Source organism: Oncorhynchus mykiss, chromosome 12 (genome assembly GCF_013265735.2).
Source record: "Oncorhynchus mykiss isolate Arlee chromosome 12, USDA_OmykA_1.1, whole genome shotgun sequence".
Taxonomy (NCBI): domain Eukaryota; kingdom Metazoa; phylum Chordata; class Actinopteri; order Salmoniformes; family Salmonidae; genus Oncorhynchus; species Oncorhynchus mykiss.
Window position 1 is genome coordinate 96754527 of NC_048576.1, and position 25904 is coordinate 96780430.

Consider the following 25904-nt stretch of genomic DNA (forward strand, 5'->3'; position numbering starts at 1 on the left):
CTGTGTAATCTGAGGGAAATATGTCTCTCTAATATGGTCATACATTGGGCAGGAGGTTAGGAAGGGCAGCTCAGTTTCCACCTCATTTTGTGGGCAGTGAGCACATAGCCTGTCTTCTCTTGAGAGCCAGGTCCGCCTACAGTGGCCTTTCCCAAAGGCAAGGCAATGCTCACTGAGTCTGTACATAGTCAAAGCTTTCCTTAAGTTTGGGTCAGTCACAGTGGTCAGGTATTCTGCCACTGAGGAAATATACAAGTCTGCTGTTAATGATAATGCAGAGGATTTTCCAAAGGTTGCTGTTGACACATATTTCCCGGTAGTTATTGGGGTCAAATGTGTCTCCACTTTTGTGGATTGGGGTGATCAGTCTTTGGTTCCAAATATTGGGGAAGATGCCAGAGCTAAGGATGATTGTCACGGCCGTTGTTGGAGGAAGACCAAGGTGCAGCGTACATATCTTTATCTATAATGTCGCCAACAAAACAAGAAATAACCAAAACGCCTGTGACGCTTACAAGGGCTATAGTGCCCCTAACAAAGACAACTTCCCACAATCACAACAGGGAAAAAAAGGCTGCCTAAGTATGATTCCCAATCAGAGACAACGATAGACAGCTGTCCCTGATTGAGAACCATACCCGGCCAAAACATAGAAATACAAAAAACATAGAAAACAGAACATAGAATGCCCACCTAAATTACACCCTGACCAAACCAAATATAGACATAAAGTGGCTCTCTAAGGTGTGACAATGATGTTAAAGAGTTTAAATATAGTCAATTGGAATCCTAATTTCATTGAGGATACCATCAACACCATCTAAAGACTCTAAACCAAACCAAAGATCCAATCTAAAGACTCTACACCAAACCAAAGATCCAAACTAAAGACTCTAAACCAAAGGCCCAAACTAAAGACTCTAAACCAAACCAAAGACCCAAACTAAAGACTCTAAACCAAAGACCCAAACTAAAGTCTAAACCCAGCATGATTACCAATCCAGACACCACTACAGTAGACACCACCCAGCATGATTACCAATCCAGACACCACTACAGTAGACACCACCCAGCATGATTACCAATCCAGACACTACTACAGTAGACACCACCCAGCATGATTACCAATCCAGACACTACTACAGTAGACACCACCCAGCATGATTACCAATCCAGACACCACTACAGTAGACACCACCCAGCATGATTACCAATCCAGACACTACTACAGTAGACACCACCCAGCATGATTACCAATCCAGACACTACTACAGTAGACACCACCCAGCATGATTACCAATCCAGACACCACTACAGTAGACACCACCCAGCATGATTACCAATCCAGGCACTACTACAGTAGACACCACCCAGCATGAGTACCAGTCCAGACACTACTACAGTAGACACCACAAAGCATGAGTACCAATCCAGACACCACTACAGTAGACACCACCCAGCATGAGTACCAATCCAGACACTACTACAGTAGACACCACCCAGCATGAGTACCAATCCAGACACCACTAGAGTAGACACCACCCAGCATGATTACCAATCCAGACACCACTACAGTAGACACCACCCAGCATGATTACCAATCCAGACACCACTACAGTAGACACCACCCAGCATGATTACCAATCCAGACACCACTACAGTAGACACCACCCAGCATGATTACCAATCCAGACACCAGCCTTGTTTTTCATCCCTTACTGTCTCCTCTCTGCTCTAGAGAACAATGGATGGTTCTGGGTTCTAACTGGTTCCAGATCAGTGGTAGTGGCTAATGTTCTCTGTTCTCCTCGCTCTCTCCCCAGGGCCCAGGATTCCTGTACCTGTGTGTGTGTTCATGTGTCTGACTGCATTCATCTTTGCCAGTGTGTTCTGTGTTCAGCTAGTAGAATCCACTACCCAGGGTTCTACTCGCCTCCAGTGGAACATCTGTCAGTGCTGGGGTCCACATACACTGCTCTCGTCCTGACAGGATGGTGTGCTGCCAACACTTTTAGCCCCAAGATGACGTGTGTGTGTGTGTGTGTGTGTGTGTGTGTGTGTGAGTGTGTGAGTGAGTGAGTGAGTGAGTGAGTGAGTGTGCGCGAGTGTGTCTGTGTGTGTCTGCCTACATCTGTACCACTGCCAGTGTGTGTGTGTGATTGTGTGTGTGTGTGTGTGTGTGTGTGTGTGTGTGTATATATACGTCCGTACCAGTGTGTGTGTGTGTGTGTGTCTGCATATGTCCGTGCCAGTGTGTGTGTGTATCTGCATACTTCCGTACCAGTGTGTGTGTGTGTGTGTGTGTGTGTGTGTGTGTGTCAACATATGTCCATGCCAGTGTGTGTGTGTGTGTGTGTGTGTGTGTGTCAACATATGTCCATGCCAGTGTGTGTGTGTGTGTGTGTGTGTCAACATATGTCCATGCCAGTGTGTGTGTGTGTGTGTGTGTGTCAACATATGTCCATGCCAGTGTGTGTGTGTGTATACATCCGTACCAGTATGTGTGTGTGTGTGTGTGTGTGTCTGTGTGTGTGTGTGTGTCTGTGTGTGTGTGTGTGTGTGTGTGTGTGTCTGTGTGTGTGTGTGTGTGTGTGTGTGTGTGTGTGTGTGTGTGTGTGTGTGTGTGTGTGTGTGTGTGTATATACATCCGTACCAGTGTGTGTGTGTGTGTGTGTGTGTGTGTGTGTGTGTGTGTGTGTGTGTGTGTGTGTGTGTGTGTGTGTGAGTGTGTGTGTGTGTGTGTGTGTGTGTGAGAGGGAACACATAATAAACCCCATGGTTTCCCCCTCTGTACTGTCTGAGGGGTCTGACCCATTGAAACTGATATCACAACAACAGCTTTGGTTCACTGATGTTTACTAACACAATGTGGCACACAGCTCGTCCCCAGGGTCAGCTAAGGAGATAACTGTGTGTGTGTGGATGTGTGGATCGGTGTGTGTGTGGATGTGTGGATCGGTTTGTGTGTGGATGTGTGGATCGGTTTGTGTGTGGATGTGTGGATCGGTGTGTGTGTGTGGATGTGTGGATCAGTGTGTGTGTGGATGTGTGGATCGGTGTGTGTGTGGATGTGTGGATCGGTGTGTGTGTGGATGTGTGGATCGGTGTGTGTGTGGATGTGTGGATCGGTTTGTGTGTGGATGTGTGGATCGGTGTGTGTGTGGATGTGTGGATCGGTGTGTGTGTGGATGTGTGGATCGGTGTGTGTGTGGATGTGTGGATCGGTGTGTGTGTGGATGTGTGGATCGATGTGTGTGTGGATGTGTGGATCGGTGTGTGTGTGTGTGTGGATGTGGATATGTGGATGTGTGGATCGGTGTGTGTGTGGATGTGTGGATCGGTGTGTGTGTGGATGTGTGGATCGGTGTGTGTGTGGATGTGTGGATCGGTGTGTGTGTGGATGTGTGGATCGGTGTGTGTGTGGATGTGTGGATCGGTGTGTGTGTGGATGTGTAGATCGGTGTGTGTGTAGATGTGTGGATCGGTGTGTGTGGATGTGTGGATCGGTGTGTGTGTGGATGTGTGGATCAGTGTGTGTGTGGGTGTGTGGATCGGTGTGTGTGTGGATGTGTGGATTGGTGTGTGTGTGTGTGTGGATGTGTGGATGTGTGGATCGGTGTGTGTGTGGATGTGGATGTGTGGATGTGTGGATCGGTGTGTGTGTGGATGTGTGGATCGGTGTGTGTGTGGATGTGTGGATCGGTGTGTGTGTGGATGTGTGGATCGGTGTGTGTGTGTGTGTGGGTGTGGATGTGTGGATCGGTGTGTGTGTGGATGTGGATGTGTGGATGTGTGGATCGGTGTGTGTGTGGATGTGTGGATCGGTGTGTGTGTGGATGTGTGGATCGGTGTGTGTGTGGATGTGTGGATCGGTGTGTGTGTGGATGTGTGGATCGGTGTGTGTGTGTGGATGTGTGGATCGGTGTGTGTGTGGATGTGTGGATCGGTGTGTGTGTGGATGTGTGGATGTGTGGATCAGTGTGTGTGTGGATGTGTGGATGTGTGGATCGGTGTGTGTGTGGATGTGTGGATCGGTGTGTGTGTGTGTGTGTTTAACTAAGTCCCCACAAGAATGGAAAACAAACAAAAAATTAGATCAACTGGGGACATTTTATTTCTCCCCCACAAGGTCAAATGCTATTTCTAGGAGGTTTAGGGTTAAGGTTAGAATTAGTGTTAGAATTATGTTAAGGGTTAGGAGCTAGGGTTAGTTTTAGGGTTAGGAGATAGGGTTAGTTTTAGGATTAGGGTTTAGGGTTTAGGAGCTAAGGTTTAAAATACATTTTTTGGCTTAAGGTTAGGGTAAGAATACAGGTTAGGGTTAGGGGTTAGGGAAAATACGGTTTTGAATGGGTCTGAATTGTGTGTCCCCACAAGGTTAACTGTACAAGACTGTGTGTGGTTGTGTGTGTGCGTGTGTGTGTGTGTGTATCGGTTTGTGTGCGTATGTGTGTTTTAGGGTTGTGTCATTTAGGGCGTTTTTATAGGGCTGAGTTGGACAGTTAGGACGGAGTGCCAGGAAATGATGTCATCAATCGTTGCAGTGTAAGACATGTACTGTCAGAATGGAGGCAAAGAGAGGTGGAGAGAATGGAGGAGAGACAAGGAGAGGTGGAGAGACGAGGAGAGGTGGAGAGAATGGAGGAGAGGCAAAGAGAGGTGGAGAGAATGGAGGAGAGACAAGGAGAGGTGGAGAGAATGGAGGAGAGGCAAGGAGAGGTGGAGAGAATGGAGGAGAGGCAAGGAGAGGTGGAGAGAATGGAGGAGAGGCAAGGAGAGGTGGAGAGACGAGAGGTGGAGAGAATGGAGGAGAGGCAAGGAGAGGTGGAGAGACGAGGAGAGGTGGAGAGAGTGGAGGAGAGAGAAGGAGAGGTGGAGAGACGAGGAGAGGTGGAGAGAATGGAGGAGAGGCAAAGAGAGGTGGAGAGAATGGAGGAGAGGCAAGGAGAGGTGGAGAGACGAGGAGAGGTGGAGAGAATGGAGGAGAGGCAAGGAGAGGTGGAGAGACGAGGAGAGGTGGAGAGAGTGGAGGAGAGAGAAGGAGAGGTGGAGAGACAAGGAGAGGTGGAGAGACGAGGAGAGGTGGAGAGAGTGGAGGAGAGAGAAGGAGAGGTGGAGAGAAAAGGAGAGGTGGAGAGAATGGAGGAGAGATGAGAGGTGGAGAGACAAGGAGAGGTGGAGAGAGTGGAGGAGAGAAGGAGAGGTGGAGAGAATGGAGGAGAGGTGGAGAGAGAAGGAGATGTGGAGAGAGAAGGAGAGGTGGAGAGAGTGAAGTAGAAAGAAGGAGAGGTGGAGAGAGTGGAGAGGTGGAGAGAGTGAAGTAGAAAGAAGGAGAGGTGGAGAGAATGGAGGAGAGACAAGGAGAGGTGGAGAGAATGGAGGAGAGACAAGGAGAGGTGGAGAGAATGGAGGAGAGGTGGAGAGAATGGAGGAGAGGCAAAGAGAGGTGGAGAGACAAGGAGAGGTGGAGAGAGTGGAGAGGTGGAGAGACAAGGAGAGGTGGAGAGAGTGAAGTAGAAAGAAGGAGAGGTGGAGAGAGTGGAGAGGTGGAGAGAGTGAAGTAGAAAGAAGGGGAGGTGGAGAGAATAGAGGAGAGACAAGGAGAGGTGGAGAGAATGGATGAGAGACAAGGAGAGGTGGAGAGAATGGAGGAGAGGTGGGGAGAATGGAGGAGAGAGAAGGAGAGGTGGAGAGAGGAGAGTTGGAGAGAGTGGAGGAGAGACAAGTGGAAAGGAGAGATGGAGAGAGGGAAATAGAGGTGGAGAGAGGAGAGAAAGAGAATGAGGGGAAATAGCCATGTTAACACTTCCTCAGAGAGAGAGCACCCAGCATGATTACCAATCCAGACACCACTACAGTAGACACCACCCAGCATGATTACCAATCCAGGCACTACTACAGTAGACACCACCCAGCATGAGTACCAGTCCAGACACTACTACAGTAGACACCACAAAGCATGAGTACCAATCCAGACACCACTACAGTAGACACCACCCAGCATGAGTACCAATCCAGACACTACTACAGTAGACACCACCCAGCATGAGTACCAATCCAGACACCACTAGAGTAGACACCACCCAGCATGATTACCAATCCAGACACCACTACAGTAGACACCACCCAGCATGATTACCAATCCAGACACCACTACAGTAGACACCACCCAGCATGATTACCAATCCAGACACCACTACAGTAGACACCACCCAGCATGATTACCAATCCAGACACCAGCCTTGTTTTTCATCCCTTACTGTCTCCTCTCTGCTCTAGAGAACAATGGATGGTTCTGGGTTCTAACTGGTTCCAGATCAGTGGTAGTGGCTAATGTTCTCTGTTCTCCTCGCTCTCTCCCCAGGGCCCAGGATTCCTGTACCTGTGTGTGTGTTCATGTGTCTGACTGCATTCATCTTTGCCAGTGTGTTCTGTGTTCAGCTAGTAGAATCCACTACCCAGGGTTCTACTCGCCTCCAGTGGAACATCTGTCAGTGCTGGGGTCCACATACACTGCTCTCGTCCTGACAGGATGGTGTGCTGCCAACACTTTTAGCCCCAAGATGACGTGTGTGTGTGTGTGTGTGTGTGTGTGTGTGTGTGAGTGTGTGAGTGAGTGAGTGAGTGAGTGAGTGAGTGTGCGCGAGTGTGTCTGTGTGTGTCTGCCTACATCTGTACCACTGCCAGTGTGTGTGTGTGATTGTGTGTGTGTGTGTGTGTGTGTGTGTGTGTGTATATATACGTCCGTACCAGTGTGTGTGTGTGTGTGTGTCTGCATATGTCCGTGCCAGTGTGTGTGTGTATCTGCATACTTCCGTACCAGTGTGTGTGTGTGTGTGTGTGTGTGTGTGTGTGTGTCAACATATGTCCATGCCAGTGTGTGTGTGTGTGTGTGTGTGTGTGTCAACATATGTCCATGCCAGTGTGTGTGTGTGTGTGTGTGTGTCAACATATGTCCATGCCAGTGTGTGTGTGTGTGTGTGTGTGTCAACATATGTCCATGCCAGTGTGTGTGTGTGTATACATCCGTACCAGTATGTGTGTGTGTGTGTGTCTGTGTGTGTGTGTGTGTCTGTGTGTGTGTGTGTGTGTGTGTGTGTGTGTCTGTGTGTGTGTGTGTGTGTGTGTGTGTGTGTGTGTGTGTGTGTGTGTGTGTGTGTGTGTGTGTGTATATACATCCGTACCAGTGTGTGTGTGTGTGTGTGTGTGTGTGTGTGTGTGTGTGTGTGTGTGTGTGTGTGTGTGTGTGAGTGTGTGTGTGTGTGTGTGTGTGTGTGAGAGGGAACACATAATAAACCCCATGGTTTCCCCCTCTGTACTGTCTGAGGGGTCTGACCCATTGAAACTGATATCACAACAACAGCTTTGGTTCACTGATGTTTACTAACACAATGTGGCACACAGCTCGTCCCCAGGGTCAGCTAAGGAGATAACTGTGTGTGTGTGGATGTGTGGATCGGTGTGTGTGTGGATGTGTGGATCGGTTTGTGTGTGGATGTGTGGATCGGTTTGTGTGTGGATGTGTGGATCGGTGTGTGTGTGTGGATGTGTGGATCGGTGTGTGTGTGGATGTGTGGATCGGTGTGTGTGTGGATGTGTGGATCGGTGTGTGTGTGGATGTGTGGATCGGTGTGTGTGTGGATGTGTGGATCGGTTTGTGTGTGGATGTGTGGATCGGTGTGTGTGTGGATGTGTGGATCGGTGTGTGTGTGGATGTGTGGATCGGTGTGTGTGTGGATGTGTGGATCGGTGTGTGTGTGGATGTGTGGATCGATGTGTGTGTGGATGTGTGGATCGGTGTGTGTGTGTGTGTGGATGTGGATATGTGGATGTGTGGATCGGTGTGTGTGTGGATGTGTGGATCGGTGTGTGTGTGGATGTGTGGATCGGTGTGTGTGTGGATGTGTGGATCGGTGTGTGTGTGGATGTGTGGATCGGTGTGTGTGTGGATGTGTGGATCGGTGTGTGTGTGGATGTGTAGATCGGTGTGTGTGTGGATGTGTGGATCGGTGTGTGTGGATGTGTGGATCGGTGTGTGTGTGGATGTGTGGATCAGTGTGTGTGTGGGTGTGTGGATCGGTGTGTGTGTGGATGTGTGGATTGGTGTGTGTGTGTGTGTGGATGTGTGGATGTGTGGATCGGTGTGTGTGTGGATGTGGATGTGTGGATGTGTGGATCGGTGTGTGTGTGGATGTGTGGATCGGTGTGTGTGTGGATGTGTGGATCGGTGTGTGTGTGGATGTGTGGATCGGTGTGTGTGTGGATGTGTGGATCGGTGTGTGTGTGGATGTGTGGATCGGTGTGTGTGTGTGGATGTGTGGATCGGTGTGTGTGTGGATGTGTGGATCGGTGTGTGTGTGGATGTGTGGATCGGTGTGTGTGTGGATGTGTGGATCGGTGTGTGTGTGGGTGTGTGGATCGGTGTGTGTGTGGATGTGTGGATCGGTGTGTGTGTGTGTGTGGGTGTGGATGTGTGGATCGGTGTGTGTGTGGATGTGGATGTGTGGATGTGTGGATCGGTGTGTGTGTGGATGTGTGGATCGGTGTGTGTGTGGATGTGTGGATCGGTGTGTGTGTGGATGTGTGGATCGGTGTGTGTGTGGATGTGTGGATCGGTGTGTGTGTGTGGATGTGTGGATCGGTGTGTGTGTGGATGTGTGGATCGGTGTGTGTGTGGATGTGTGGATGTGTGGATCAGTGTGTGTGTGGATGTGTGGATGTGTTGATCGGTGTGTGTGTGGATGTGTGGATCGGTGTGTGTGTGTGTGTGTTTAACTAAGTCCCCACAAGAATGGAAAACAAACAAAAAATTAGATCAACTGGGGACATTTTATTTCTCCCCCACAAGGTCAAATGCTATTTCTAGGAGGTTTAGGGTTAAGGTTAGAATTAGTGTTAGAATTATGTTAAGGGTTAGGAGCTAGGGTTAGTTTTAGGGTTAGGAGATAGGGTTAGTTTTAGGATTAGGGTTTAGGGTTTAGGAGCTAAGGTTTAAAATACATTTTTTGGCTTAAGGTTAGGGTAAGAATACAGGTTAGGGTTAGGGGTTAGGGAAAATACGGTTTTGAATGGGTCTGAATTGTGTGTCCCCACAAGGTTAACTGTACAAGACTGTGTGTGGTTGTGTGTGTGCGTGTGTGTGTGTGTGTATCGGTTTGTGTGCGTATGTGTGTTTTAGGGTTGTGTCATTTAGGGCGTTTTTATAGGGCTGAGTTGGACAGTTAGGACGGAGTGCCAGGAAATGATGTCATCAATCGTTGCAGTGTAAGACATGTACTGTCAGAATGGAGGCAAAGAGAGGTGGAGAGAATGGAGGAGAGACAAGGAGAGGTGGAGAGACGAGGAGAGGTGGAGAGAATGGAGGAGAGGCAAAGAGAGGTGGAGAGAATGGAGGAGAGACAAGGAGAGGTGGAGAGAATGGAGGAGAGGCAAGGAGAGGTGGAGAGAATGGAGGAGAGGCAAGGAGAGGTGGAGAGAATGGAGGAGAGGCAAGGAGAGGTGGAGAGACGAGAGGTGGAGAGAATGGAGGAGAGGCAAGGAGAGGTGGAGAGACGAGGAGAGGTGGAGAGAGTGGAGGAGAGAGAAGGAGAGGTGGAGAGACGAGGAGAGGTGGAGAGAATGGAGGAGAGGCAAAGAGAGGTGGAGAGAATGGAGGAGAGGCAAGGAGAGGTGGAGAGACGAGGAGAGGTGGAGAGAATGGAGGAGAGGCAAGGAGAGGTGGAGAGACGAGGAGAGGTGGAGAGAGTGGAGGAGAGAGAAGGAGAGGTGGAGAGACAAGGAGAGGTGGAGAGACGAGGAGAGGTGGAGAGAGTGGAGGAGAGAGAAGGAGAGGTGGAGAGAAAAGGAGAGGTGGAGAGAATGGAGGAGAGATGAGAGGTGGAGAGACAAGGAGAGGTGGAGAGAGTGGAGGAGAGAGAAGGAGAGGTGGAGAGAATGGAGGAGAGGTGGAGAGAGAAGGAGATGTGGAGAGAGAAGGAGAGGTGGAGAGAGTGAAGTAGAAAGAAGGAGAGGTGGAGAGAGTGGAGAGGTGGAGAGAGTGAAGTAGAAAGAAGGAGAGGTGGAGAGAATGGAGGAGAGACAAGGAGAGGTGGAGAGAATGGAGGAGAGACAAGGAGAGGTGGAGAGAATGGAGGAGAGGTGGAGAGAATGGAGGAGAGGCAAAGAGAGGTGGAGAGACAAGGAGAGGTGGAGAGAGTGGAGAGGTGGAGAGACAAGGAGAGGTGGAGAGAGTGAAGTAGAAAGAAGGAGAGGTGGAGAGAGTGGAGAGGTGGAGAGAGTGAAGTAGAAAGAAGGGGAGGTGGAGAGAATAGAGGAGAGACAAGGAGAGGTGGAGAGAATGGATGAGAGACAAGGAGAGGTGGAGAGAATGGAGGAGAGGTGGGGAGAATGGAGGAGAGAGAAGGAGAGGTGGAGAGAGGAGAGTTGGAGAGAGTGGAGGAGAGACAAGTGGAAAGGAGAGATGGAGAGAGGGAAATAGAGGTGGAGAGAGGAGAGAAAGAGAATGAGGGGAAATAGCCATGTTAACACTTCCTCAGAGAGAGAGAACACTAACAGCCACTAACCTACTGCAAGCAATTATCGCACACACACACACACACACACACAGACACACACACACGCACACACACACATACACACACACACACACACACACACACAGACAAACTCACACACACACTACTGCGAGCAAACAACACAGTAAAACGTTATTGACATGAATGTGTTTTTTCTTCGTATAAGATGTACTGTATTTGATTAAAACAGGGAGAACACAACGTGTGCGTGTGAGACTGATCATAACAAGTATTTTATTAAGTACTTTAACAGTAGTTGTTATTGGCTATTAAACATGCTATCATAAAAAAACTGTCATCAGAAATGGGCGTCAGTAAAAATAAACAAGTCACTTTATTTTTTTCTAGTTGTGTGGTATTCACCATGTTAATCTCTTTCTAGTTGTGTGGTATTCACCATGTTAATCTCTTTCTAGTTGTGTGGTATTCACCATGTTAATCTCGTTCTAGTTGTGTGGTATTCACCATGTTAATCTCTTTCTAGTTGTGTGGTATTCACCATGTTAATCTCTTTCTAGTTGTGTGGTATTCACCATGTTAATCTCTTTCTAGTTGTGTGGTATTCACCATGTTAATCTCTTTCTAGTTGTGTGGTATTCACCATGTTAATCTCTTTCTAGTTGTGTGGTATTCACCATGTTAATCTCGTTCTAGTTGTGTGGTATTCACCATGTTAATCTCTTTCTAGTTGTGTGGTATTCACCATGTTAATCTCTTTCTAGTTGTGTGGTATTCACCATGTTAATCTCTTTCTAGTTGTGTGGTATTCACCATGTTAATCTCTTTCTAGTTGTGTGGTATTCACCATGTTAATCTCTTTCTAGTTGTGTGGTATTCACCATGTTAATCTCGTTCTAGTTGTGTAGTATTCACCATGTTAATCTCTTTCTAGTTGTGTGGTATTCACCATGTTAATCTCTTTCTAGTTGTGTGGTATTCACCATGTTAATCTCTTTCTAGTTGTGTGGTATTCACCATGTTAATCTCTTTCTAGTTGTGTGGTATTCACCATGTTAATCTCTTTCTAGTTGTGTGGTATTCACCATGTTAATCTCGTTCTAGTTGTGTGGTATTCACCATGTTAATCTCTTTCTAGTTGTGTGGTATTCACCATGTTAATCTATTTCTAGTTGTGTGGTATTCATTAATCAGGTGTGGAGATGTTACCATGTGATAACACACACACACACACACACACACACACGACTGGACTCGCCAAGTAGTCGTTGATTGGTCCTGGTTGGGTCACACTAGAGTCACATAAAGGACTCTATAGTGTGGACACATAATATTCCCACACACTGACCACACACACACACGCACGCACACACACATTGAACAGAAAACACACTTTAAACAGGTGTGTGTTCATGCTCACATCAACACAGTCTGAACAGAAATGCTTCAGAGAAAATTCCTGATAACAATCCTAATCCCGTGCTTCTACACCTGCATTGCTTGCTGTTTGGGGTTTTAGGCTGGGTTTCTGTACAGCACTTTGAGATATCAGCTGATGTACGAAGGGCTATATAAATACATTTGATTTGATTTGATCCTCACTACCAATTTGTAAAGTCCCCTTTTCCAGTCCAAATACAACATTTCAAATGAAGTAGACACTATCTTCTAAAGAGTGAGCCTCGGCAAATGTCATCTGAATGATTTATCCCAGTTCAGTGGTACCGTAGGTAACCGACCGCCAACCCGCCCCAGCATAGTTGTTTATGAAACATTTATCACTTCAGTCATTAATTAATTGAACGATAAAAGCATGACGTGTTTTATTATGTCTGTCTGGTTAGGGATTGATTGTTCAGTTCAGTGATTGGATAAACTAGTGAGTCACAGAGTCCCAAAGGGCACCCTAGACCCTACATGGGGGGAATAGGGTGCCATTGTTAGGGAATAGGGTGCCATTTTGGGACTCAGTTGAAGAGGAACAAGAACTGAAGGTGTGTGTATATATGCATGTTCTATTTCTGTTATTACACTGTGATGGTTTGGGTGAGAGGGAGGGATCGGAGGGAGGAGGGAGGGATCGGAGGGAGAGTGAAGGATTATTATATATATTTCATTTAACTAGGCAAGTCAGTTAAGAACTAATTCTTATTTACAATGAAGGCCAAACCCAGACAACACTGGGCCAGTTGTGCACCGCCCTATGTGACCCCCAATCACGGTCGGATGTGGATTTGAACCAGGGACTGTAGGACCTCTTACACTGAGATCCAGTGTTTTAGACCGCTGCGCCACTCAGGAGCCTTGATTGAGGGAGAGATGAGAGGGAAGGGGTACAGAGAGAGAGAGTGAGGCAGGAATGGGGGGATGAATGGAGGGGATGTTGTACTCTGTGTCATCCTACGTATTAGAAGGACTATACCGCATGTTATCAGATCAGCAGAGCTTTGGCTCTTTATTTTGGAAAAATAATAAGTTATTTTGGAAAAAAGACAAGCTCCTCTTCTTGTCTTTCCAGTTAGTGGTTGAGTTGTTTGTTAGTTGTTTTCTTGGTGTTATGCCTCTCTGCACAGAGAGACTCCCAGTAGGAGTCAAACCAGGTTAACTATGGAAAACACAGGCCACATGGGTCTCCCCTTCTCTCTCTTCCTCCCTTTCCCCCTCTATCTCGCTCTACCTCTCTCCTTCCCTCTAAATCTCGCTCTCACCCTCGATCATACACACACACACACAGGGATAACTTGGAGAGTTCCGGTGAGATACCTTGGAGAGTTCCAGGTTTGGCATGAGTCCTCTGTTCCTCAAAAGGTTCTACAGCTGCACCATCGAGAGCATGGTTGCATCACTGCCTGGTATTGCAACTGCTCGGCCTCCGACCGCAAGGCACTACAGAGGGTAGTGCGAACGGCCCAGTACATCACTGGGGCCAAGCTTCCTGCCATCCAGGACCTCTATACCAGGCGGTGTCAGAGGAAGGGCTGGAACAAAAACCTGCCCTGCACATCCTATAGCTGTCCAGCACCAGTAGCAGGCTGACCCCTGGTCTAAACTAGACGTTTAAATAGGAGGTCATGTGTGGACAACACCACAAGAGTGCGCAGCGTCCTCTCTCGTAGTCTTCCTCTTTCTCCTCATCTCAAACCTCAGCCGATTCACCCCCATTTTCCTCCCTCCCTCCCCTCTTCTCTCGCTCTCTTGTCCCCCCTGCCAGTAGCTCCAATCCATAGACGCAGGCGGCGCTGAAACCCTCTCAGCCACCCCTGCTGTCAGCGCTTACCCGACGGGGGCAGCTCGCAGCTTGAGAGCCGAGACAGAGAGGGAGAGTGAGAAATATGGTTGGCAATATGTGCGGTCGCAAGCTGGCTCGCCGCTCCAAATCAGCGCTGATAGTCGCGCTGACAGTTCTCCTGGTTCAGACGCTGATCGTGTGGAACTTTAGTACCCTGGATACCGGGGAAGAAGCGGGCGAAGGGGCCAATAGTAGGCGGGAGAAGAGGGACCAAGTCGGGGGCATCAACAAAGCCTACAGCCAGTACCCCCGGAGCGGGCTGCCAAAGAGGCATCACCAACCTCCGCTTGGGAAAACGGCTGTCCGACACAAGCAACAACCGGTAAGAGTAGGGAGCGAATTTATGTCTGCCTATTATTTAGTAATTTTAACGACGATTAAAACATGTTAAAAAAGATAACGACTAGCGTGATTACCATTAATTTGATATGCTACCATCCCCCACTACGCGTGGTTTATTGTATTGTATTGTAGGGTAGGAAGGCTGGAATTGTTGTCATCAGACGAAGCAAGAAGTCCGCGTGTATTGGGATGACAAAGATGTTGCTTAGCTGTTGTTACCCATAGATGTTGATAAACTGGTGTAAACTAACCAGTCTTTAGGAATCATCGTGATATATTAGACTAGTGTGATAATGGACCACGGGAGAGCGTGAGAGAGCGACACGGTTAATCGGATAGGTCTACTTTAATGTAGAGTTGGTCTCTATTGGTAACGCGCTCCTACGCTGCTTTTACGTCTGACCTGTGGCAGTTTTCTAGTGACCAGCCAGTCTATTACTGTGGGCTACTGTCGGGCGCTATCAGTGTGTGTGTGTGTGTGTGTGTGTGTGTTGCGCAGTCTCTGGTACAGTGGTAGACTCGTGGGTGGGATAATATAGCCACAGACAGGCTTAGGTAGGAGTTTAAAGATTAATTTAGAGAGAAAGAGAGAGAGAAGGAGGGGTAGAGGTCTGTCTGAAAGACCGACAGACAGTGTGTGCGTACGTGCGTGCCTGTGTATGTATTTAGTAGCGCACGTGTACACTTCCTCTCTATCGTTCTCACAGGATACACAAGTGGTCCCAAACGCCAGAGAACTGACGGTGATTTTGTAATGACGGCCATTTATTTTAATCTCCTCCTTGTCTTCCTCCCGTTTATTTTGTCTATATTTGATAACAGAGTGCATGGTTGTTAAGTAGTGTTTTATATATCCCTGTGAATATCTACGCTACTGTTGAAAGAGTGTGCGTGTGCGTGTGCGTGTGTGTGTGTGTAAGTATGTTGAGAGAATGCTGATGATAGAGGATTGTGACACGTCTCCTGTCTCCTCTACCCGTCCTGATGCCATTATTACATGCTGGTCTATATCTATCAGAATCAGATGATGTGTTATAGTGTATGGTTACTGGTCTATATCTATCAGATGATGTGTTATAGTGTATGGTTACTGGTCTATATCTATCAGATGATGTGTTATACTGTATGGTTACTGGTCCATATCTATCAGATGATGTGTTATAGTGTATGGTTACTGGTCTATATCTATCAGATGATGTGTTATACTGTATGGTTACTGGTCTATATCTATCAGATGATGTGTTATAGTGTATGGTTACTGGTCTATATCTATCAGATGATGTGTTATACTGTATGGTTACTGGTCTATATCTATCAGATGATGTGTTATACTGTATGGTTACTGGTCTATATCTATCAGATGATGTGTTATACTGTATGGTTACTGGTCTATATCTATCAGATGATGTGTTATAGTGTATGGTTACTGGTCTATATCTATCAGATGATGTGTTATAGTGTATGGTTACTGGTCTATATCTATCAGATGATGTGTTATACTGTATGGTTACTGGTCTATATCTATCAGATGATGTGTTATACTGTATGGTTACTGGTCCATATCTATCAGATGATGTGTTATAGTGTATGGTTACTGGTCTATATCTATCAGATGATGTGTTATACTGTATGGTTACTGGTCTATATCTATCAGATGATGTGTTATACTGTATGGTTACTGGTCTATATCTATCAGATGATGTGTTATACTGTATGGTTACTGGTCTATATCTATCAGATGATGTGTTATACTGTATGGTTACTGGTCTATATCTATCAGATGATGTGTTATACTGTATGGTTACTGGTCTATATCTATCAGATGATGTGTTATACTGTATGGTTACTGGTCTATATCTATCAGATGATGTGTTATACTGTATGGTTACTGGTCTATATCTATCAGATGATGTGTTATACTGTATGGTTACTGGTCTATATCTATCAGATGATGTGTTATACTGTATGGTTACTGGTCTATATCTATCAGAATCAGATGATGTGTTATACTGTATGGTTACTGGTCTATATCTATCAGATGATGTGTTATACTGTATGGTTACTGGTCTATATCTATCAGATGATGTGTTATAGTGTATGGTTACTGGTCTATATCTATCAGATGATGTGTTATAGTGTATGGTTACTGGTCTATATCTATCAGATGATGTGTTATAGTGTATGTTACTGGTCTATATCTATCAGATGATGTGTTATAGTGTATGGTTACTGGTCTATATCTATCAGATGATGTGTTATACTGTATGGTTACTGGTCTATATCTATCAGATGATGTGTTATAGTGTATGGTTACTGGTCTATATCTATCAGATGATGTGTTATACTGTATGGTTACTGGTCTATATCTATCAGATGATGTGTTATACTGTATGGTTACTGGTCCATATCTATCAGATGATGTGTTATAGTGTATGGTTACTGGTCTATATCTATCAGATGATGTGTTATAGTGTATGGTTACTGGTCTATATCTATCAGATGATGTGTTATAGTGTATGGTTACTGGTCTATATCTATCAGATGATGTGTTATACTGTATGGTTACTGGTCTATATCTATCAGATGATGTGTTATACTGTATGGTTACTGGTCTATATCTATCAGATGATGTGTTATACTGTATGGTTACTGGTCCATATCTATCAGATGATGTGTTATAGTGTATGGTTACTGGTCTATATCTATCAGATGATGTGTTATAGTGTATGGTTACTGGTCTATATCTATCAGATGATGTGTTATACTGTATGGTTACTGGTCTATATCTATCAGATGATGTGTTATACTGTATGGTTACTGGTCTATATCTATCAGATGATGTGTTATACTGTATGGTTACTGGTCTATATCTATCAGATGATGTGTTATACTGTATGGTTACTGGTCTATATCTATCAGATGATGTGTTATACTGTATGGTTACTGGTCTATATCTATCAGATGATGTGTTATACTGTATGGTTACTGGTCCATATCTATCAGATGATGTGTTATACTGTATGGTTACTGGTCCATATCTATCAGATGATGTGTTATACTGTATGGTTACTGGTCTATATCTATCAGATGATGTGTTATACTGTATGGTTACTGGTCTATATCTATCAGATGATGTGTTATACTGTATGGTTACTGGTCCATATCTATCAGATGATGTGTTATACTGTATGGTTACTGGTCTATATCTATCAGATGATGTGTTATACTGTATGGTTACTGGTCTATATCTATCAGATGATGTGTTATACTGTATGGTTACTGGTCTATATCTATCAGATGATGTGTTATACTGTATGGTTACTGGTCTATATCTATCAGATGATGTGTTATAGTGTATGGTTACTGGTCCATATCTATCAGATGATGTGTTATACTGTATGGTTACTGGTCCATATCTATCAGATGATGTGTTATACTGTATGGTTACTGGTCTATATCTATCAGATGATGTGTTATACTGTATGGTTACTGGTCTATATCTATCAGAATCAGATGATGTGTTATACTGTATGGTTACTGGTCTATATCTATCAGATGATGTGTTATACTGTATGGTTACTGGTCCATATCTATCAGAATCAGATGATGTGTTATAGTGTATGGTTACTGGTCTATATCTATCAGATGATGTGTTATAGTGTATGGTTACTGGTCTATATCTATCAGAATCAGATGATGTGTTATAGTGTATGGTTACTGGTCTATATCTATCAGATGATGTGTTATAGTGTATGGTTACTGGTCTATATCTATCAGATGATGTGTTATAGTGTATGGTTACTGGTCTATATCTATCAGAATCAGATGATGTGTTATACTGTATGGTTACTGGTCCATATCTATCAGATGATGTGTTATAGTGTATGGTTACTGGTCTATATCTATCAGATGATGTGTTATACTGTATGGTTACTGGTCTATATCTATCAGATGATGTGTTATAGTGTATGTTACTGGTCTATATCTATCAGATGATGTGTTATACTGTATGGTTACTGGTCTATATCTATCAGATGATGTGTTATACTGTATGGTTACTGGTCTATATCTATCAGATGATGTGTTATACTGTATGGTTACTGGTCTATATCTATCAGATGATGTGTTATAGTGTATGTTACTGGTCTATATTTATCAGATGATGTGTTATACTGTATGGTTACTGGTCTATATCTATCAGATGATGTGTTATACTGTATGGTTACTGGTCTATATCTATCAGATGATGTGTTATACTGTATGGTTACTGGACTATATCTATCAGATGATGTGTTATACTGTATGGTTACTGGTCCATATCTATCAGATGATGTGTTATACTGTATGGTTACTGGTCTATATCTATCAGATGATGTGTTATACTGTATGGTTACTGGACTATATCTATCAGATGATGTGTTATACTGTATGGTTACTGGTCTATATCTATCAGATGATGTGTTATAGTGTATGGTTACTGGTCCATATCTATCAGATGATGTGTTATACTGTATGGTTACTGGTCCATATCTATCAGATGATGTGTTATACTGTATGGTTACTGGTCTATATCTATCAGATGATGTGTTATACTGTATGGTTACTGGTCTATATCTATCAGAATCAGATGATGTGTTATAGTGTATGGTTACTGGTCTATATCTATCAGATGATGTGTTATAGTGTATGGTTACTGGTCTATATCTATCAGATGATGTGTTATAGTGTATGGTTACTGGTCTATATCTATCAGATGATGTGTTATACTGTATGGTTACTGGTCTATATCTATCAGATGATGTGTTATACTGTATGGTTACTGGTCTATATCTATCAGATGATGTGTTATAGTGTATGGTTACTGGTCCATATCTATCAGATGATGTGTTATACTGTATGGTTACTGGTCTATATCTATCAGATGATGTGTTATAGTGTATGGTTACTGGTCTATATCTATCAGAATCAGATGATGTGTTATAGTGTATGGTTACTGGTCTATATCTATCAGAATCAGATGATGTGTTATACTGTATGGTTACTGGTCTATATCTATCAGATGATGTGTTATAGTGTATGGTTACTGGTCTATATCTATCAGATGATGTGTTATACTGTATGGTTACTGGTCTATATCTATCAGATGATGTGTTATACTGTATGGTTACTGGTCTATATCTATCAGATGATGTGTTATACTGTATGGTTACTGGTCTATATCTATCAGATGATGTGTTATAGTGTATGGTTACTGGTCTATATCTATCAGATGATGTGTTATACTGTATGGTTACTGGTCCATATCTATCAGATGATGTGTTATACTGTATGGTTACTGGTCCATATCTATCAGATGATGTGTTATAGTGTATGGTTACTGGTCTATATCTATCAGAATCAGATGATGTGTTATACTGTATGGTTACTGGTCTATATCTATCAGATGATGTGTTATAGTGTATGGTTACTGGTCTATATCTATCAGATGATGTGTTATACTGTATGGTTACTGGTCTATATCTATCAGATGATGTGTTATACTGTATGGTTACTGGTCTATATCTATCAGATGATGTGCTATACTGTATGGTTACTGGTCTATATCTATCAGATGATGTGTTATAGTGTATGGTTACTGGTCTATATCTATCAGATGATGTGTTATACTGTATGGTTACTGGTCTATATCTATCAGATGATGTGTTATAGTGTATGGTTACTGGTCTATATCTATCAGATGATGTGTTATACTGTATGGTTACTGGTCTATATCTATCAGATGATGTGTTATAGTGTATGGTTACTGGTCTATATCTATCAGATGATGTGTTATACTGTATGGTTACTGGTCCATATCTATCAGATGATGTGTTATACTGTATGGTTACTGGTCTATATCTATCAGATGATGTGTTATACTGTATGGTTACTGGACTATATCTATCAGATGATGTGTTATACTGTATGGTTACTGGTCTATATCTATCAGATGATGTGTTATACTGTATGGTTACTGGTCTATATCTATCAGATGATGTGTTATACTGTATGGTTACTGGTCTATATCTATCAGATGATGTGTTATAGTGTATGGTTACTGGTCTATATCTATCAGAATCAGATGATGTGTTATAGTGTATGGTTACTGGTCTATATCTATCAGATGATGTGTTATACTGTATGGTTACTGGTCTATATCTATCAGATGATGTGTTATACTGTATGGTTACTGGTCTATATCTATCAGATGATGTGTTATACTGTATGGTTACTGGTCTATATCTATCAGATGATGTGTTATAGTGTATGGTTACTGGTCTATATCTATCAGATGATGTGTTATACTGTATGGTTACTGGTCTATATCTATCAGATGATGTGTTATACTGTATGGTTACTGGTCCATATCTATCAGATGATGTGTTATACTGTATGGTTACTGGTCTATATCTATCAGATGATGTGTTATACTGTATGGTTACTGGTCTATATCTATCAGATGATGTGTTATACTGTATGGTTACTGGTCTATATCTATCAGATGATGTGTTATACTGTATGGTTACTGGTCTATATCTATCAGATGATGTGTTATAGTGTATGGTTACTGGTCTATATCTATCAGATGATGTGTTATACTGTATGGTTACTGGTCTATATCTATCAGAATCAGATGATGTGTTATAGTGTATGGTTACTGGTCTATATCTATCAGATGATGTGTTATAGTGTATGGTTACTGGTCTATATCTATCAGATGATGTGTTATACTGTATGGTTACTGGTCTATAGCTATCAGATGATGTGTTATACTGTATGGTTACTGGTCTATATCTATCAGATGATGTGTTATACTGTATGGTTACTGGTCTATATCTATCAGATGATGTGTTATACTGTATGGTTACTGGTCTATATCTATCAGATGATATGTTATACTGTATGGTTACTGGTCTATATCTATCAGATGATGTGTTATACTGTATGGTTACTGGTCTATATCTATCAGATGATGTGTTATAGTGTATGGTTACTGGTCTATATCTATCAGAATCAGATGATGTGTTATACTGTATGGTTACTGGTCTATATCTATCAGATGATGTGTTATAGTGTATGGTTACTGGTCTATATCTATCAGATGATGTGTTATACTGTATGGTTACTGGTCTATATCTATCAGATGATGTGTTATACTGTATGGTTACTGGTCTATATCTATCAGATGATGTGTTATACTGTATGGTTACTGGTCCATATCTATCAGATGATGTGTTATACTGTATGGTTACTGGTCTATATCTATCAGATGATGTGTTATACTGTATGGTTACTGGTCTATATCTATCAGATGATGTGTTATACTGTATGGTTACTGGTCTATATCTATCAGATGATGTGTTATACTGTATGGTTACTGGTCTATATCTATCAGATGATGTGTTATACTGTATGGTTACTGGTCTATATCTATCAGATGATGTGTTATAGTGTATGGTTACTGGTCTATATCTATCAGATGATGTGTTATACTGTATGGTTACTGGTCTATATCTATCAGATGATGTGTTATAGTGTATGGTTACTGGTCTATATCTATCAGATGATGTGTTATACTGTATGGTTACTGGTCCATATCTATCAGATGATGTGTTATACTGTATGGTTACTGGTCTATATCTATCAGATGATGTGTTATAGTGTATGGTTACTGGTCTATATCTATCAGATGATGTGTTATACTGTATGGTTACTGGTCTATATCTATCAGATGATGTGTTATAGTGTATGGTTACTGGTCCATATCTATCAGATGATGTGTTATAGTGTATGGTTACTGGTCCATATCTATCAGATGATGTGCTATACTGTATGGTTACTGGTCTATATCTATCAGATGATGTGTTATACTGTATGGTTACTGGTCTATATCTATCAGATGATGTGTTATACTGTATGGTTACTGGTCTATATCTATCAGATGATGTGTTATACTGTATGGTTACTGGTCTATATCTATCAGATGATGTGTTATACTGTATGGTTACTGGTCTATATCTATCAGATGATGTGTTATAGTGTATGGTTACTGGTCTATATCTATCAGATGATGTGTTATACTGTATGGTTACTGGTCTATATCTATCAGATGATGTGTTATAGTGTATGGTTACTGGTCTATATCTATCAGATGATGTGTTATACTGTATGGTTACTGGTCTATATCTATCAGATTATGTGTTATACTGTATGGTTACTGGTCTATATCTATCAGAATCAGATGATGTGTTATACTGTATGGTTACTGGTCTATATCTATCAGATGATGTGTTATACTGTATGGTTACTGGTCTATATCTATCAGATGATGTGTTATATTGTATGGTTACTGGTCTATATCTATCAGATGATGTGTTATACTGTATGGTTACTGGTCTATATCTATCAGATGATGTGTTATAGTGTATGGTTACTGGTCTATATCTATCAGATGATGTGTTATACTGTATGGTTACTGGTCTATATCTATCAGATGATGTGTTATACTGTATGGTTACTGGTCTATATCTATCAGATGATGTGCTATACTGTATGGTTACTGGTCCATATCTATCAGATGATGTGTTATACTGTATGGTTACTGGTCTATATCTATCAGATGATGTGTTATACTGTATGGTTACTGGTCTATATCTATCAGATGATGTGTTATAGTGTATGGTTACTGGTCTATATCTATCAGAATCAGATGATGTGTTATACTGTATGGTTACTGGTCTATATCTATCAGATGATGTGTTATACTGTATGGTTACTGGTCTATATCTATCAGATGATGTGTTATAGTGTATGGTTACTGGTCTATATCTATCAGATGATGTGTTATAGTGTATGGTTACTGGTCCATATCTATCAGATGATGTGTTATACTGTATGGTTACTGGTCCATATCTATCAGATGATGTGTTATACTGTATGGTTACTGGTCTATATCTATCAGATGATGTGTTATACTGTATGGTTACTGGTCTATATCTATCAGATGATGTGTTATAGTGTATGGTTACTGGTCTATATCTATCAGATGATGTGTTATACTGTATGGTTACTGGTCTATATCTATCAGATGATGTGTTATAGTGTATGGTTACTGGTCTATATCTATCAGATGATGTGTTATACTGTATGGTTACTGGTCCATATCTATCAGATGATGTGTTATACTGTATGGTTACTGGTCTATATCTATCAGATGATGTGTTATACTGTATGGTTACTGGTCTATATCTATCAGATGATGTGTTATAGTGTATGGTTACTGGTCTATATCTATCAGATGATGTGTTATACTGTATGGTTACTGGTCTATATCTATCAGATGATGTGTTATACTGTATGGTTACTGGTCTATATCTATCAGATGATGTGTTATACTGTATGGTTACTGGTCTATATCTATCAGATGATGTGTTATACTGTATGGTTACTGGTCTATATCTATCAGATGATGTGTTATAGTGTATGGTTACTGGTCTATATCTATCAGATGATGTGTTATACTGTATGGTTACTGGTCTATATCTATCAGATGATGTGTTATACTGTATGGTTACTGGTCTATATCTATCAGATGATGTGTTGGTCTAGGTGCTGTGGTAACCTACATACTGTACCGTTCTGTCTGTGTGTGTGTGTACTGTACATTTGTGCATGTGTTTAAGTGTGTGTATATATATGTGTGTGTGTATATATATATATGTGTGTTTGTATATATATATATACATATATATATATATATATATGTGTGTGTATGTGTGTTTGCGTTAGTGTGTGTGTTTGTGCGTGTGTATATGTGTTAGCGTGTGTGTGTGTGTGTGTGTGTGTGTGTGTGTTAATGTGTGGTGCCACTTGTATCCTTGATCTGTTTTTACATCCCATCATTACTTTGAACGAGATGTAACATGTCTTGTGATCTAGAGAGAGAGAGAGAGAGAGAGGAAGAGAGAAGAGAGGAGAGAGAAGAGAGAGAGAGAGGGGAGAGAAGAGAGGAGAGAGAGAGAAAGAGAGAGGAGAGAGGAGAGAGAAGAGAGAGAGAGAGAGGAGAGAGGGAGAGAAGAGAGGAGAGAGAGAAGAGAGGAGAGAGGAGAAAGGAGAGAGAGGAGAGAGAAGAAAGGGGAGAGAGGGGAGAGAGGAGAGAGAGAGAGAGAGTTGAGAGAGAAGGAGAGAGAGAGAGAGAAAGAGGAGAGAAAGAAGAGAGAAGAGAGGAGAGAGGAGAGAGAAGGAGAGAGAGAGGATAGAGAGAAAGAAGAGAGAAAGAAGAGAGAGAAGAGAGGAGAGGGGGGGAGAGAGAGGGAGAGAAGAAGGGAGGGAGGGGCCCTGGTTAAAAGTAGTGCACTATATAGGGAATAGGGGCTTGCTGAAGGGCTGGTTCAAAAAACAATGTACATATGTTAATAGATACTGTCCAATATTACCATGTACTGTATATATAAATAGATACTGTCCAATATTACCATGTACTGTATATATAAATAGATACTGTCCAATATTACCATGTACTGTATATATAAATAGATACTGTCCAATATTACCATGTACTGTATATATAAATAGATACTGTCCAATATTACCATGGACTGTATATATAAATAGATAATGTCCAATATTACCATAGATATATAAATAGATAATGTCCAATATTACCATAGATATATATATATAGATACTGTCCATTATTACCAAACATACAGCTCTGTAAAAAATTAAGAGACCACTGCAAAATAATCAGTTTCTCTGGTTTTACTATTTATAGGTGTTTGGGTCAAATTAACATTTTTGTTTTATTCTATAAACTACTGACAACATTTCTAACAAATTCCAAACAAAAATATTGTAATTTAGAGCATTTATTTGCAGAGAATGACAACTGGTCAAAAGAACAAAAAAAGATTCAGTATTGTCAGACCTCGAATAATGAAAATAAAATAAGTTCTTATTCATTTTTAAACAACACAATACTAATGTTTTAATTTAGGAAGAGTTCAGAAATCAATATTTAGTGGAATGACCCTGATTTTTCAATCCCAGCTTACATGCGTCTTGGCATGCTCTCCACCAGTCTTTCACATTGATTTTGGGGGACTTTATGCCACTCCTGGCGCAAAAATGAAATCAGCTCGGCTTTGTTTGATGGCTTGTGACCATCCATCTTCCTCTTGATCACATTCCAGAGGTTTTCAATGGGGTTCAGATCTGGAGATTGGGCTGGCCATGACAAGGTCTTGATCTGGTGGTTCTCCATCCACACCTTGATTGACCTGGCTGTGTGGCATGGAGCATTGTTCTGCTGGATGAACCAATCCCCAGAGTTGGGGAACATTGTCAGAGCAGAAGGAAGCAAGTTTTCTTCCAGGACAACCTTGTATGTGGCTTGAATCATGCGTCCTTCACAAAGACAAATCTGCCTGATTCCAGCCTTGCTGACACACCCCCAGATCATCACCAATCCTCCACCAAATTTCACAGTGGGTGCGAGACATTGTGGCTTGTAGGCCTCTCCAGGTCTCGCAACCACTGTGACATTTGGTGTTTTGGAGTTTGGATTTTTTTTTTACATGGACGAAATATTGGAGATAATATACGACAATTACTTGAAACAATTGAACATTACGAAACATCGAAGATGCCAGGTCTGGTCTTCATAGCAGATTTTGAAAAGGCATTTGATAAAGTACGACTAG

At 42.6% G+C, this 25904-nt stretch overlaps 1 protein-coding gene across 1 annotated transcript in view; it reads left to right on the forward strand.

Moving 5' to 3' along the window:
* The first annotated feature begins 13864 nt into the window (after positions 1-13864).
* LOC110485332 (xylosyltransferase 1) overlaps positions 13865-25904 on the forward strand; it is a 70290-nt gene continuing 58250 nt past the window's right edge. Inside the window, exon 1 of the mRNA XM_036939384.1 lies at positions 13865-14143. Coding sequence (XP_036795279.1) covers positions 13865-14143 — 279 coding nt within the window. The remainder of the gene's footprint in view (positions 14144-25904) is intronic.